The sequence below is a fragment of the Durio zibethinus genome, chromosome 23, assembly GCF_047325235.1.
Source record: "Durio zibethinus cultivar Kanyao isolate XHJ-2024 chromosome 23, ASM4732523v1, whole genome shotgun sequence".
Taxonomy (NCBI): Eukaryota; Viridiplantae; Streptophyta; class Magnoliopsida; order Malvales; family Malvaceae; genus Durio; species Durio zibethinus.
Genome location: NC_143184.1, coordinates 6,204,143 through 6,218,419, shown reverse-complemented (window position 1 = coordinate 6,218,419; position 14,277 = coordinate 6,204,143). Strand labels below are relative to the sequence as shown.

The 14,277-nt window shown below is 32.9% G+C and overlaps 2 protein-coding genes across 2 annotated transcripts; both read right to left on the bottom strand.

Annotated features, from left to right (window-relative positions):
• Nucleotides 1-1,655: 1,655 nt before the first annotated feature.
• Nucleotides 1,656-4,205, bottom strand: LOC111313462 (uncharacterized). Its single transcript, XM_022914144.2, has one exon. It carries the CDS (start codon nt 4,203-4,205, stop codon nt 1,656-1,658), a length of 2,550 nt encoding a protein of 849 aa, XP_022769879.2.
• Nucleotides 4,206-9,036: 4,831 nt separating this feature from the next.
• On the bottom strand, nt 9,037-13,098 carry LOC111313461 (uncharacterized). The gene is made up of 2 exons (XM_022914143.2): nt 9,748-13,098; nt 9,037-9,618 (listed from the first exon to the last, which is right to left on the bottom strand). The coding sequence occupies exons 1-2, from the start codon at nt 13,031-13,033 to the stop codon at nt 9,233-9,235; spliced, it is 3,672 nt and encodes a 1,223-aa protein (XP_022769878.1). The 5' UTR covers nt 13,034-13,098; the 3' UTR covers nt 9,037-9,232.
• Between the last annotated feature and the right edge of the window lie 1,179 nt (nt 13,099-14,277).

Genomic DNA, 14,277 nt, shown 5'->3' with positions numbered 1-14,277 from the left:
CCAAATGTTTTGAAACATTTTGGAGGGATTTATATATTGTATATTTAGTCTCTTTAAGATTTTGTTGGTAATGGAAGAAAGAATGCCATTTATTCCTCACATTGTACAAGGTGACTACCTATCCATGAAATATTCTCCGTAGCAAATGAAGGTTTTGTTGCATGATGTCCCGCCTAGGTTCAGCACAGGACTCCTCTTCCAGATTATTGACTTTGGGACCTCAATCGAAATCTCAGCATTCCTAGTTACTATCTGCTAAAACTCAGAAACACCAGAAAATCAATATATTAGCGTGGGTCCTAAAATGTGACAAAGAAAGATTGTACAATCCTAACTCCTCAATGCACTGTCATTCGATTGGTACTCTGTTTCTTCCAAATTGAGACTTGGTCGCCATCTAGCATGTTAAATGGTTATCATTCCCAATGGTTCATCCAAGCAAGCTTGTTTTCTCACTGATAGTTGTTGTGCCACAAAAGGCCAATTGGGATTGGGGGTCGTGACTCTGACTTGATATGTGCGCATGCTAAGCCCATTGTCAGGCGACTTCCTTTGCTATTTGACCTGTGGAAGGTGGAAGCCATTGTTCTAACACGTCCACTGCAGTCTGAAGGCTATTTCTTAGTTTTTTCTTTTTTTTTTCACTCGCCCAAAATGCATAAAACGGTGCAATTTTGACAATCCAAGGAAAAAAAAAAAAAAAAAAGAAACGTGGCAAATTAGGTTGTCAAATTTGCCAAATCTCCCCTTCATGTACAGGAAATCGTTGGGACAATGGGAACAAATCTCAGACAAAAAAAAAAAAAGACAATTGGAACAGTAAAGTTAGCATATACCAGGAAAAAAGGTTTAAAACAGAGTGATCCACTGGTGCCAAGCCTGTAAAGCCACCTTACTATGCCTCTGGCGTCTAATTTATTATAGTAAATTTTTTCCACTCGATTTCCGGTCCATAATCCAATTCTCTTGTCTTTCTTTGAAGATTTATCCTCTCTTTGTATTAGTTTCTAATTGATAATAAATGAATTATCTTTTGTATAAATACTATATTCTATTTTTCAGAAAATTGTATGAGTTTTTCAAATTTTTATCGAATTTTTTAAAGAATTTTTTTATCGTATTTAAATAAATGTGAAAGCAAGAATATTATCCATAATAAAATATTAAAATTGTGAATTTCTTTTACAACAATAGCAGTGGTTGTTAAAATTAATGAAGTGTTGCAAAAAATTTTTACAACGACAAAAATAATGTTGCGTCAGAATATTGGTAATCGTTGTGATTGTAAAATTAAACTATTAGAAGAACAAAAGAACTTGATGCCAAAGATGATTTGCAATCAAATAAAATTTGGTTGTAAATAATTATTTGGCACCTAATAAAATAATGTTGCTATGTTAATTTTTTTAACCAAATATTTGATAAAAATATAAATTAAACACAATTTATATAGCAATTATAATAGGTTGTTGCTGTAGATTTTTTTATATATAACTTTTAACCATAGAAGTAGGGTAACCAAATAACAACAAAGTGTTGCTAAAGTGTTTTAACAACAATAAAGTAGAGTTTTGCAACAACTTTTTTTTTTTTTTGCTAAACATCATTCTTCTTGCAGTTCGCTAAAAACCACCCCACGAAACGCATTCTGGACTTTATTCTGTTGAAATTGAATAACAAGGAGGTAGTCCTTCGACGTTTCCACACAAACCTGGGTTTCCAGCAAAGACTTCTCCGGAAGCATTTTGGAAGGGACCATCAGTTGGAACTGGACCTGTCAACTCATTGTAAGAGAAATCAAATGAACGAAGACTGATCATTTTGGATAATGTTGTTGGGATATCACCACAGAGATTGTTATGTGAAAGATTAAGATTCTGCAGTGAAATGAGTTTTCCCAACTCTAGAGGGATTTCTCCTGAAAATGAATTGCTGCTGAGGTCTAGTGAATACTGCAGAACAGCTACGCTCCCTAGCTCTCGTGGAATGTCACTAGATAAATTGTTGTGGTTCAAGCTCAGGCTCAATAACTTGTTACAATTCCCAAGCTCTTCTGGTATTGTTCCTGTCAAGCTGTTCTCTGACAAATCTAAATAATGAAGCTCCAGTAAATTAGCTATACTCCGAGGTATCTGTCCTGACAGATGATTCTGGCTCAAATTGAGGTTAAACAACATTTTCAGATTTCCGAGCTCATTAGGAATGCTCCCAGTCAACTCGTTTGAGCTCAGGGTTAGCACCTGCAACTGAGTTAACTTTCCAAGCTCAGCTGGTATTTTACCAGAAATTCGATTTCTGTCCATCGTTAGATTGGTAAGGCTTTTGCATTCTCCCCAGTCTGGCGAGATTTCACCAGTGAATTGATTGTCAGTAAGATTAACATATTCAAGATTTGGATGAACTCCGAATGCATTTGTAATGTTACCGGTAAATCGGTTCCCATTAAGACGAACTTCGTTTAGTCCACTACAGTTTCTCAAGCAAGCTGGCAATGACCCGGTGAAGTTGTTATATTGAACGGCCAAGTATTCAAGAGCAAAGCCACTGGACAATTCAGAAGGCAATTCTCCGGAGAAGCTGTTGTTGGAAAAGCAAACATAAGCCAACTGAGGAATGTATCTCCCAAAATCCTGAGGAATTCTACCTGAGAAATAATTACCATGCAATGAAAAGCCTTGTAAATTGGTGAGGCGAGAAATGGTCTCTGGCAACTCACCAGACAGTTGGTTCATGTCAAGGTTAATATTGGAGAGCGACGCCATATTACCGATCTCTTGTGAAATTGTTCCGTTGAGATTATTTTCGAAAAGCTGCAAGAGTTGTAGGTTTGTCAAACTCCATATTGTCAGAGGAATTGGACCTGAAAGCTGGTTTCTTGCAAGGCTTAATTCTATTAGATTTTTCAATTTCCCTATCTCGAAGGGAATCGACCCCGATAATTTGTTGTTAAACAAATACAGGTAGTTGAGCTTTGCTAATAAGCCAATTTCTGGAGGAATCCTTCCAGTGAAAGAGTTGAATTGGAGTTGCAATGAGATCAACTTGGTCCAGTTAGCGATAAGAGATGACAGGATCTCACCCGTAAGAGAATTATTTGACAAACCCAGCTCAGATATTTTGGTGAGATTGGACAATGACAAAGGTAATTCCCCAATAAGTTGATTATTGGCTAAGGCCAGAAATGAGAGGTTAGAACAAGAACCAAGCTCAGAAGGAATTGTAGAATTTAAACCATTGGAATGAAGATCAAGTTTCTGAAGCTTTGTTAATCGGCCTAAGGAAGATGGAATCTTACCTTCAAATGAATTTTTAAACAATTCCAAAGTTTCAAGATCAGACAGGAATCCTATACTGTCAGGAATTGGACCATTTAACTTATTGGTTGCTAGATGGAGGTTGATGAGCTTGGAAAGCTTGGAAATGTTTGGCGAAAGCGGTCCTTGGAATGAATTATTTGTGAGATTGAGAGACTGAAGCTGGCCCAAATGGGTAAAAACTGACTCTGGTATTGGCCCATTCAAATGGTTCACTGACAGGTCTAGGAAAGTCAAATTCCTACAATCAGGTACGAAACCTGGAAAGCCTAACTTAAGTGAATTGTTTCGTAGACTGAGGTGTCTTAAGAATGGCATGGCTAAGAATTGGGACCAGTGAGGAGAGTCTAATTTGTTCCAGCCAAGGTCTAAGTACAACAATTTTTGAAGAGTGCTAACTTGGTAAGGAATAGTACCATTGAGATTGTTATTGAACAGACTGAGATATTGAAGCTCCTTCAGTCGCCCTAGCACCGATGGTATGTTACCTTCAAAAGAATTGTTGCTCAAATCCAGGAGAATGAGCTTGGACAGGCTACCAATAGCAGAAGGTATCGGTCCATTGAGACTGTTATTCTTGACTTCAAATCGTATGAGATTGGCGAACTGTGTGAACTTGAATTGGGTGAGAGTGCCGGTGATGTTTGCACTGAATAGGTTTATTTCAGAAAACATGCCAGTGCTGTCACAAGCAACATAAGTCCAGTTGCAGAGGTTGTTGATGTTTGCCAGGGACCAAGAATTGAGAGAAGTTGGAGAGAAAAGCAAGCTGTTCTTCCAATGAATGTGGGCTTCCGCTTGTGATCTTGGTGAAGAGGTAATCTTCAAAGGAAGTAAGGAAAGGAAGAGAAGATGGAAAACAAAAATGGAAAGCTTTTGAGGAGTTGACATACTTTTTTAGTGATCGAGTACTTCTATATGTGTTTCATTGCTCTTGATTAGCTCCCTTTTATAGCAGGCACTGGTTGCGATTTCTGCATATAATACAAATGTAAATTTTCATTTCATTGGTCTTAGATTAACCTATAATTTTTTTGGGTTGTTATAAGAGATTGATCTAAGCAGAGTTTGTCTGAATTGTGAATTTGATGTGATAGAGATTAAACTATGTTTTTTACTAAATAAATTATGATTAACAAAGTCGACTTTTTTGGTTTTGTGTAGTCTATACTTTTCAGCTTCCACGAGGTTTGATCAATGAAATTTCTTAGTTTACAGGGGGGAAAATGGGGGTCTTTCCTGTTAGACTTCCCGAATTTCTAGATATGTTAACAGGAGGCTGGTTTTGTCTACAGGAATCAAAACACTGATGCCAGGACATAATTTTGTTCAATAGAAGACGGGCGCAAATATATATGTATATATATTTGTTAAGATTTTAAAACAGATGCAAACTATAATTGATTATCATTGGCACACAAACTTTTTTTAATTTTTCCATAAACAATGGTAGTACGTATGGAGTTCTAAACAGTGTTTTTTTAAAAAACAAACTAGGGTTTTTTTTTTTTTTTTTTTTTTTAAAGTAAAAAAGCAACGAAACAAGTAAAACTAGGGTTTTTCGAACTAAGAAAACAAGGACCAAATATCATATTATTCTCAAGTTTCGAACCAAGTAAAAACTATATGTTTTTGGGGCCAACATAATATTTAATCTCAAGTTTCTTTCGGAACAAGTGTATTATATTTTCATAAAACAATGAGTTTCTCCTTTTTTTTTTTTTATTTGCTTTTAATATTCTCGTAGAAAAAATTGTGATAGGTTTTTTAGTCCGTTAACTACCACGAAAATTGAAAGGATATTTATCAATTGTAAAATTGTCAAACCTCCTACTTCCTTGATTTGATTTTCTGATGCGTTTTTACATTGAAAGATTTGTGTTCATGCATGTTTGGATATTATTGGCGTTTTACTTGCATCGTAGTTTGTTGGAACTTTTAATTGTTAATAATTAAAAGATAAATTATTATATTTATTGTTGAAATTTTTAATTTCATATGAAAAGTTAGTTGCATGACACATATCATTTAAAATATAATAAAAAAAAGAAAAACGCAATAATTTCATTTGTAAAATTAAATAAACTATACGATCAATGTATCAAAAATGAATTCTAATTAAAAAATTATGTTTGAATATAAATTTTGTTTATTTTTTTATAGATTTTAAATTAGTTGTACCAATTTATTTTTTATTTCATAATAATAATAATAATAATAAAAAGTAACTGTGTATATAGTTGTGATATATGTTAATTAAGTATAGGTAAGGAATGAAGTTTTTTTTTTAATTTCACACATGAAAATTTTTTTTATGGATACCCAGAAAAAGTTTGAAGAAGGTATATAAATAAGAATCATTAGCTAAATCAAGTCTAAATTCAATCAGCACATGTGAACAAGTTAAATGGTACAGTATACTATTTTCATGGCCATCTGTTTTCAGAATTTGCATAACATAGTTTTATTTCCATATTCAAAATGAAATAAACTATTGATTGATAAATTTTTCTTCAGTTCCATCCCCAGAGACAGGCAATTTATTTTATTACAGAGAAAGATATAACCTTCCTGGTATAATCCTCCTTACTTTGGTCGGTCAGTTAGACAGAACATCACTCTCTCAAAGGCAAGTGGACAATTCACATTGCGGTAACCAAACGTTTCCACTTAAGTCAAAAGTCAATTTCTCACAATAGTAAAAAAAAAAAAAAAAATAGTAGTAATATTAATAAAGGTAATACAGATTAATCTTACCTGACCATATATATAATATTTTTAAATTTGTTGATATAATTATGCGTTGGGTGAGAAAAGGGCTCATTGATATATGGATATAGATATTTTATACTTGCAAGGGTAAAACAACTATTTCTTCCATAGGCAGATACTTTCAAGACTCTTCAAAGTTTTTTTTGTCTTTTAATCCATCTGATATGAACAGAATCGTTGAAGTAAATTTCTCCTATACACAACCTAAATTTGCGAAGACGCATATTCCAATACATCAACGTAAACATTCATATCACATCTTATCTATACATGTCATTTAAATATTGCACACCTTAAGATTAAGGTCACGTTAGAACAAATTTATTTCATGTCATTTTTAATCTGATTACGTCAACTCAAGTAAAGAAATCTCCCATGCTCTCTAGGTAACCCTAAAATCATTTATTTTCTCCCTTTCACTTCGCCTTAATCTATTGTTGTTGTTATTGTTTTTTTTTTCTCCTTTAATGCTTTAATTTAATTGTTGGAATACAAATGCTGAAACTACTTTCAACTATTATTTTTTACTGTTGTTTACTTTATTTAGTACTCATCTCGAATATACTTTCAGCGTAAATAAATACTAGCTTTTCTTTTCCATTGTACGGAAAACTAAGAAATTAATTAAGATAATATTAAAAATAAAAAAATTTAATTTCTAAAAAAAAAAAAAAACAAGAAAACACTTAAAATTCAATTTCATGAATAACAATAAGGTATAAGTTTAATTTATTTATGATGTTAGAGAAATATATAAAAAATAAAAATAATAGAAATAAAATTTGGTTTCATACGTGAAACATTTTGTTTAAGATAATTATGCTTCTAACATATAAAAAAGTCTTTAAAATTTTTAAGTAGAAGTAACGAAAATAATTATGCATAAAAAATTATTTATAATTAATGAAAAGTCACATTATTTTGATGAATGGCTATATCATTTTGTTTAAATAGTTAAATATAACTCTTTTGTTATATAATTATTATAAATAATTACTTTTATTCAAATATAATTATTCATTTAAATAGTAATAACTTTTTTCTTATATTAAAATTATTTTTATTCAAACATAATTATTTAAAATATACAAAAAATTAAATTTATTCATCAAAAATTAAAAATTTCTATTTAATATAGACTACAAAATCTTGCATAACATTCTAAACCATCAATATATGAAACTTTGATCTTAATTTTTATAAATATTTTGCACTAACACTATTTATATTTAATCAAATATAATTCTCTATTAATTTTCTTTTACTTTACACGTTTTGAAAGGAAGAATAAAGAAAAAGTAGCTAACGATTGATTTCTCAATGAAAGATCTCAAGGTTCAACCATACTCATCCAAAGGATCATTATGATAAAGTAAAGGAATGAGATTCAAGTATAACTTAACTTTTTCTTTTTCTTTTTTTTGGTTAAATAAGCTAGATTTTGAATAAAGTTTTTTTTTTTTTTTTTTTTTTTTTGTATTCATTGCCTTTCAAAATAAATAAATAAAATAATATTATGTATATATAACAAACATGCTTTCATCACTCTATTTTTTTTATATTCGAGATTTTTAAAATTAAATTTTAATCATTAAAATTAAAAATTAAATATTTTATTAAAAGATCATTCAATAGTTGTTATTAATTATAAATTATTTATTTTGGGAGGGATGCAAACTAGTGGTAAAAAATATTAGCCTAAACATAACATGAAAAAATTAATCACATAATGAAAAATTTTGAGCATCTATGTTTTCACATTAAAATTTTGGACCACCTCAAATTGCAATATCCGCCCGATCTTGACTTTTTAAAAAAAAAAAAAAAATTTTTTTACTTCATGCAGCAATAAGAAAAGTACATAAAATTTTCGTCATTTTTTTTTTTTTAACGACATGAAGCGCTGAGCACACTTATTCGTTTTTCTTTTGGGCAATTAAGCACTGCTCCTATTTAATAATGAAGGGTTTCGTTTCAAGAGTTCTCTTTAAAATTAATTAATATATTATTTATGATAATTTTTAGTATTAAAAATAATAATTAATGTGATAATTTTAATCATAAAAAATATTTTTATAATAATAATAATAATAATAATAATAATAATAATAATAATAAAGAATGTTTTTGTTAAGATATTCATTAACAAATCTATTAATAAAAAAATTCATATTTTAAATTAAGGCAAAAAATATACTTGTTCTGTTCTAATTAAATTGTCATAATTAATTTTTTATATTTTTTACCTTTGGTCGTAATTATTTTAAATATTTTAATCATTTAAATTTCGTAGCACATGTATTTAAAAACTACTTTATTTAAAATTTTTAAAATATATTTTTATATTTTATCAGTTATAAATATAAAATAATAAAAATTTAAAATTTAAAATTTAAAATTTAAAAAATTTGACCAATCAGAATGCGACTATTTAATTGAGCATTTTTGAAATGATTACACAGGGTGAAATTCTCTTATTATTTAGTTAAGGATTGTTCGATAGACTGAACAAATTTAATATTAAAAAATTTAATTTTTAATTTTTAAATATTTAAGTATTGAATTTATAATGAAAAATTTATTTAGTATATTATTAAAATTTAAATTTTCATTATATTTTTTTATTAATGCTTTATAAAAGTGATGTATAAGATTTATAATTATTTTGAATTGATAAAAATTAAAATCAAAATTTTTAAAATAAAAGAATATAAGATTAATGAAACGGATTAATTTTTTTCTTAAATAAAATTGATTTAATAATAAAATTAACTTAATACACTAAATAACTAAAGCTACATAGCATTTTCAATACTTTTTCATTAAAAATCTTTCATCAACTGATTTTTAAAATTGATTTATCTAACGCATTTAAAAGTTTTGACAATAAAACGCATTTAAAAACAAAACCATAAAAAATTTTAATGATTTATCAAACAGTATAATAATTTAAAATTTTTTGTCCCCAAACACAAAACGGTGCGTTTTTTCCAATACAAGAAGGAAGAAAAAAAAAAAATATATAGAAGGAACAAGTGTGTCTTCTTAATTGAGCCAACAAAACGCTGGATCTCCTTGAGTGACAGAAGTGTAATGCAGGCGTAACTCCATGGTGAAGTGGGATTTGGTTGGCTATTAGTTTTGCGTCATTCTTCTACGTCTGATATTCCTGTTAGCTTGCTAACGGTTATCTTTCCCAATGGTTCACTCAGGCAAGCCTGTCTTCTTGCTGATAGATCTTGTGCCACAGAACGCATGGTGGGTCTTGACTCTGCCTTGATATTTGTGCACTTCAAGCCCAGAGTGACTACAAACACAACTTCCCCTGCAACTTGGCCTATGGGAGGCGGGAGTCGTGTGTCTAGCACATCCTTCAAAAACACTTCTGTACTTTCTGACGATAAAGTTGATGATGTCAGGGGATTCAAGAGTTCCCCTGGATGCCTTCCCATCATAACCTCTAATGCCACTACTCCAAAGCTGTAAACATCACATTTATCTGTGAGACTGCGCCGCACTGTGAGTGCAAGTTCTAAACATTTAAGCCAAAAAAAAAAAAATGTTACCCTTCGTGTAAAAACCAAGCAAATATAAGGGCTACAAATGTAGATCTATCAACGTTAAGTGAAATCAGAAAGCACAAATTACATTTTTAGCTAACCTGGAGCCATGTAGCCAAAAGTTCCAACAGCTGCGGTCCAATTGGATGAATTTGGATCCAACAACCTTGCAGTGCCAAAATCTGAGAGTTTTGGCTCAAATCCTGCTTCCACCAAGACGTTACTCAAAGATATGTCTCGGTGTATAATAGGTGGAGAGCAGTCATGATGCAAGTAAGAAATTGCATGAGCCAATCCTTGAACAAGTTTCACCCTTGTCGCCCAGCCTAACTCCACTTCCCCTTCTGCTCCGTACAATACGCTTTTCAAACTTCCTCTCTCCATATACTCATAAACCAAGTACAAAAGCCCCCTATGAGAACAGAACCCGTAAAACTTGACGACATTTCGATGCCTCACCTCTGTTAGCATACGGATTTCATTCTCAAAACTTCGGCGATTAGTAGCTAGAATGTCAATGGAGTCTGATACATTGAGTTTTTTAACCGCAACTATTTGACCTGTAGGCAATAATGCTTTGTAAACACTGCCGGATCCTCCTTTCCCAATACAGAATCTTTCACTGAAATCCTCTGTTGCTGTTACAATGTCTCCAAATTTAAAATTTCTTTCTTTTGACCAAATCGACTCAGAACCTTCCAACTTACTACCTTCAGCTTCCTCATCTGGCTGATCCCGTAGATAATGACATGCAAAAACTGAAGCGGCAATTGTTGCTAAGCCGAAGACAGAAAGAACTACCCCAATAACCACCTTCACAGTACGCATTCTGGACCTTTTTCTGATTGAAATTGAATAACAAGGAGGCAGTCCTTCGACATTTCCACACAAACCTGAGTTTCCAACAAAGGCTTCTCCGGAAGCATTTCGGAATGGACCAGCAGTTGGAATTGGACCTGTCAACTCATTCCAGGAGAAATCAAATGAACGAAGACTGATCATTTGGGGTAATGTTGTTGGGATTTTACCAGAGAGATTGTTATGTGAAAGATTAAGATTCTCCAGTGAAATGAGTTTTCCCAACTCTGGAGGGATTTGTCCTGAGAATGAATTGCTGCTGAGGTCTAATGAATACTGCAGAGTAGCTAAGCTCCCTAGCTCCGATGGAATGTCACCAGATAAATTGTTGCGATTCAAGTTCAGGCTCAATAACTTGTTACAGTTCCCAAGCTCTTCTGGTGTTGTTCCTGTCAAGCTGTTCTCTGACAAATCTAAATATTGAAGTTCCAGTAAATTACCTATATTCCGAGGTATCTGTCCTGACAGATGATTCTGGCTCAAATTGAGGTTAAACAACCTTTTCAAATTTCCAAGCTCAGTAGGAATGCTCCCAGTCAACTCGTTTGAGCCCAGGTTTAGCAACTGCAACTGAGTCAACTTTCCAAGCTCAGCTGGTATGTCACCAGAAATTCGATTCCTGGCCATCTGTAGGTCGATAAGGCTTTTGCATTCTCCCCAGGCCGGCGAGATTTCACCAGTGAATTGATTGTCGTTAAGAGTAACATATTCGACATTTGGATAAACTCCGAATGCATTTGTAATGTTACCGGTAAATCGGTTCCCACCAAGACCAACTGCATTTAGTCCACTACAGTTTCTCAAGCAAGTTGGCAATGACCCCGTGAAGTTGTTATGTTGAACACCCAAGTATCCAAGAGCAAAGCCACGGCATAATTCAGGAGGCAATTCCCCAGAGAAGCTGTTGTTGTAAAGGTTAACATAATTCAACTGAGGAATGTATCTCCCAAAATCCTGAGGAATTCTACCTGATAAATAATTACTATGCAATGAAAATCCCTGTAAATTGGTGAGGCGAGAAATGGTCTCTGGCAACTTCCCATACAGTTGGTTCATGTCAAGGTTAATAGAGGAGAGTGATGCCATATTACCGATCTCTTGTGGAATTGTGCCGTTGAGATTATTTTCAAAAAGTTGCAAGAGTTGCAGGTTTTTTAGACTCCATATTGTCAGAGGAATTGGACCTGAAAGCTGGTTTCTTGCAAGGCTTAGTTCTATTAGATTTTTCAAGTTCCCTATCTCGGAGGGAATCGACCCCGATAGTTTGTTGTTAAACAAATAGAGGTAGTTGAGCTTTGTCAATAAGCCAATTTCTGGAGGAATCCTTCCAGTGAAAGAGTTGTATTGGAGTTGCAATGAGATCAAGCTGGTCCATTTAGTGATAAGAGATGGCAGGATCTCACCCATAAGAGAATTATTTGACAAACCCAGCTCACATATTTTGGTGAGATTGGACAATGACGAAGGCAATTCCCCAGTAAGTGGATTATCGGCTAAGGCCAGAAATGAGAGGTTAGAACAAAAACCAAGCTCAAAAGGAATTGTAGAATTTAAACCATTGGAATGAAGATCAAGTTTCTGGAGCTTTGTTAGTTGGCCTACAGAAGATGGAATCTTATTTTCAAATGAATTTTCAAACAATTCCAAAGTTTCAAGATCAGACAGGAATCCTATACTCTCGGGAATCGGACCATTTAACTTATTGGTTCCTAGATGGAGGTTTTTGAGCTTGGAAAGCTTGGAAATGTTTGGTGACAGTGGTCCTTGGAATGAGTTATTCGTTAGATTGAGATACTGAAGCTGGCCCAAATTGGTGAAAACTGACTCGGGTATTGGCCCGGTCAAATGGTTTATTGACAAGTCTAGGAAAGTCAAATTCCAACAATCAGGTACGAAACCAGGAAAGCCTAAACTAAGTGAATTGTTTCCTAGATTAAGGTGTCTTAAGAATGGCATGGCTGAGAATTGGGACGAGTCAGGAGAGTCTAATTTGTTCCACCCAAGGTCTAAGTACCACAGTTTTTGAAGAGTGCTAAGTTGGTAAGGGATAGTACCATTGAGATTGTTGTTGAACAGACTGAGATATTGAAGCTCCGTCAGTTGCCCTAGCACCGATGGTATGTTACCTTCAAAAGAATTGTTGCTCAAATCCAGGAGAAAGAGCTTGGACAGGCTACTAATGGCAGAAGGTATTGGTCCATTGAGACTGTTATTATTGACATCAAAACGTGTGAGATTGACAAATTGTGTGAAATTGAATTGGGTGAGAGTTCCAGTGATGTTTGCACTGAAGAGGTTTATTTCAGAAACCATGTCAGTGCTGTCACAAGCAATGGAAGTCCAGTTGCAGAGGTGGTTGTTGTTTGCCACAGACCAAGAATTGAGAGAAAGTGGAGAGAAAAGCAAGCTGTTCTTCCATTGAATGAGGGCTTCCGCTTGTGATCTTGGTGAAGAGGTAATCTTCAAGGGAAGGAAGGAAAGGAAGAGAAGATGGAAAACAAAAATGGAATGCTTTTGAGCAGTTGACATGCTTTGTTTTAGTAATCTGAGTACTTCTATATGTGTTTCATTGCTCTTGATTAGCTCTCGTTTATAGCAGCTACTGGTTTCGTTTTCTGCACATAATACAAAAGTAAATTTTCATTTCATTGGTTTTAGATTAACATATATTTTTTTCCGGTAGTTAGAAGAGATTAATCTAAGCAGAGTTTGTCTGAATTGTGAATTTGATGCGAAAGAGATTAAACTATGTGTTTTACAAAATAAATTATGATTAACACAGTGACTTTGAACATGTTAACTGCTAATATTTGTCTGTATTTTATCACCCCTTTATGCTTTTTTAAATGTAGCCTATTTGAACTTGACCATATCAGTTTATAGTACTTTTCAGCTTCTAAGAGGGTTGACCAATGGTATTTCTTAGTTTACAGGGGGAAAAATGGGGGGTATTTCATGTTAGACTTTCTGGATTTCTAGATATGTTAACAGGGGGCTGGTTTTGTCTATGTGAATTAAAACACTGGGCAAGACATAATTTTGATTAATAGAAAGCAGGTGCAAAAATATATATATTTTTTGCACATATTTCATAACAGATGCAAACAATAGTTGATTAACAGTGGGACACAAACTTTTTTTCCCCCCATAAACAATGGTAGTACAGACTCCAGAGCATCTAAATACAGCGTTTCCCTTTTTTTTTTGGGGGGGAGGGGGGGGGGGGAGGGGGAAGAAACTAGGGTTTTTTCTCTTTTTGAAAGTCAAAGAAAAACAACTAAACATGTAAAAGGTACGGTCTTTGACGCAAGTAAACGACTGCAGAAACAAAGATAATTATATTTTCATGTTCGACGAAATTGCGGTAGTTTCATAGGACAATTAATTTCTGCTCTTTTCTTATTTTAATTTTCTCATAGAGAAAATTGTGATGCTTTTCTTGTCCGTTTGCTACTATGAAAATGAAAGGATATTTATCAATTGTAAAATTTTCAAACCTCGTGCTGCCTTTATTGGATTTTCTGATACATTTTTACATTCACAGATTTATGTTCACGTTAGGATATTATTGGTGTTCTACTTCTCATGCTAGTTATTGGAATTTTTTTCATTGACAATGAAATTTTTAAATTTCATTAGCATAATTAATAAGATCACACATATTCTTTAAATTCTAATAATAAAAAATAATTAAAAATTAAAATATGTGATAAATTTTTAGTTCACTTGTAAATTTTAAAAAATTATATGGTTAGTGTATCAAAATGAACTCT

What these genes read in the sequence shown, in the direction of transcription:
- LOC111313462 (XM_022914144.2), bottom strand. Translation starts at nt 4,205, where the DNA reads ATGTCAACTCCTCAAAAGCTTTCCATTTTTGTTTTCCATCTTCTCTTC.
- LOC111313461 (XM_022914143.2), bottom strand. Translation starts at nt 13,033, where the DNA reads ATGTCAACTGCTCAAAAGCATTCCATTTTTGTTTTCCATCTTCTCTTC. An exon ending in TTTTGGCTACATGGCTCCAG is followed by an intron (nt 9,619 to 9,747) that starts GTTAGCTAAAAA and finishes TTAAATGTTTAG; the next exon opens with AACTTGCACTCACAGTGCGG.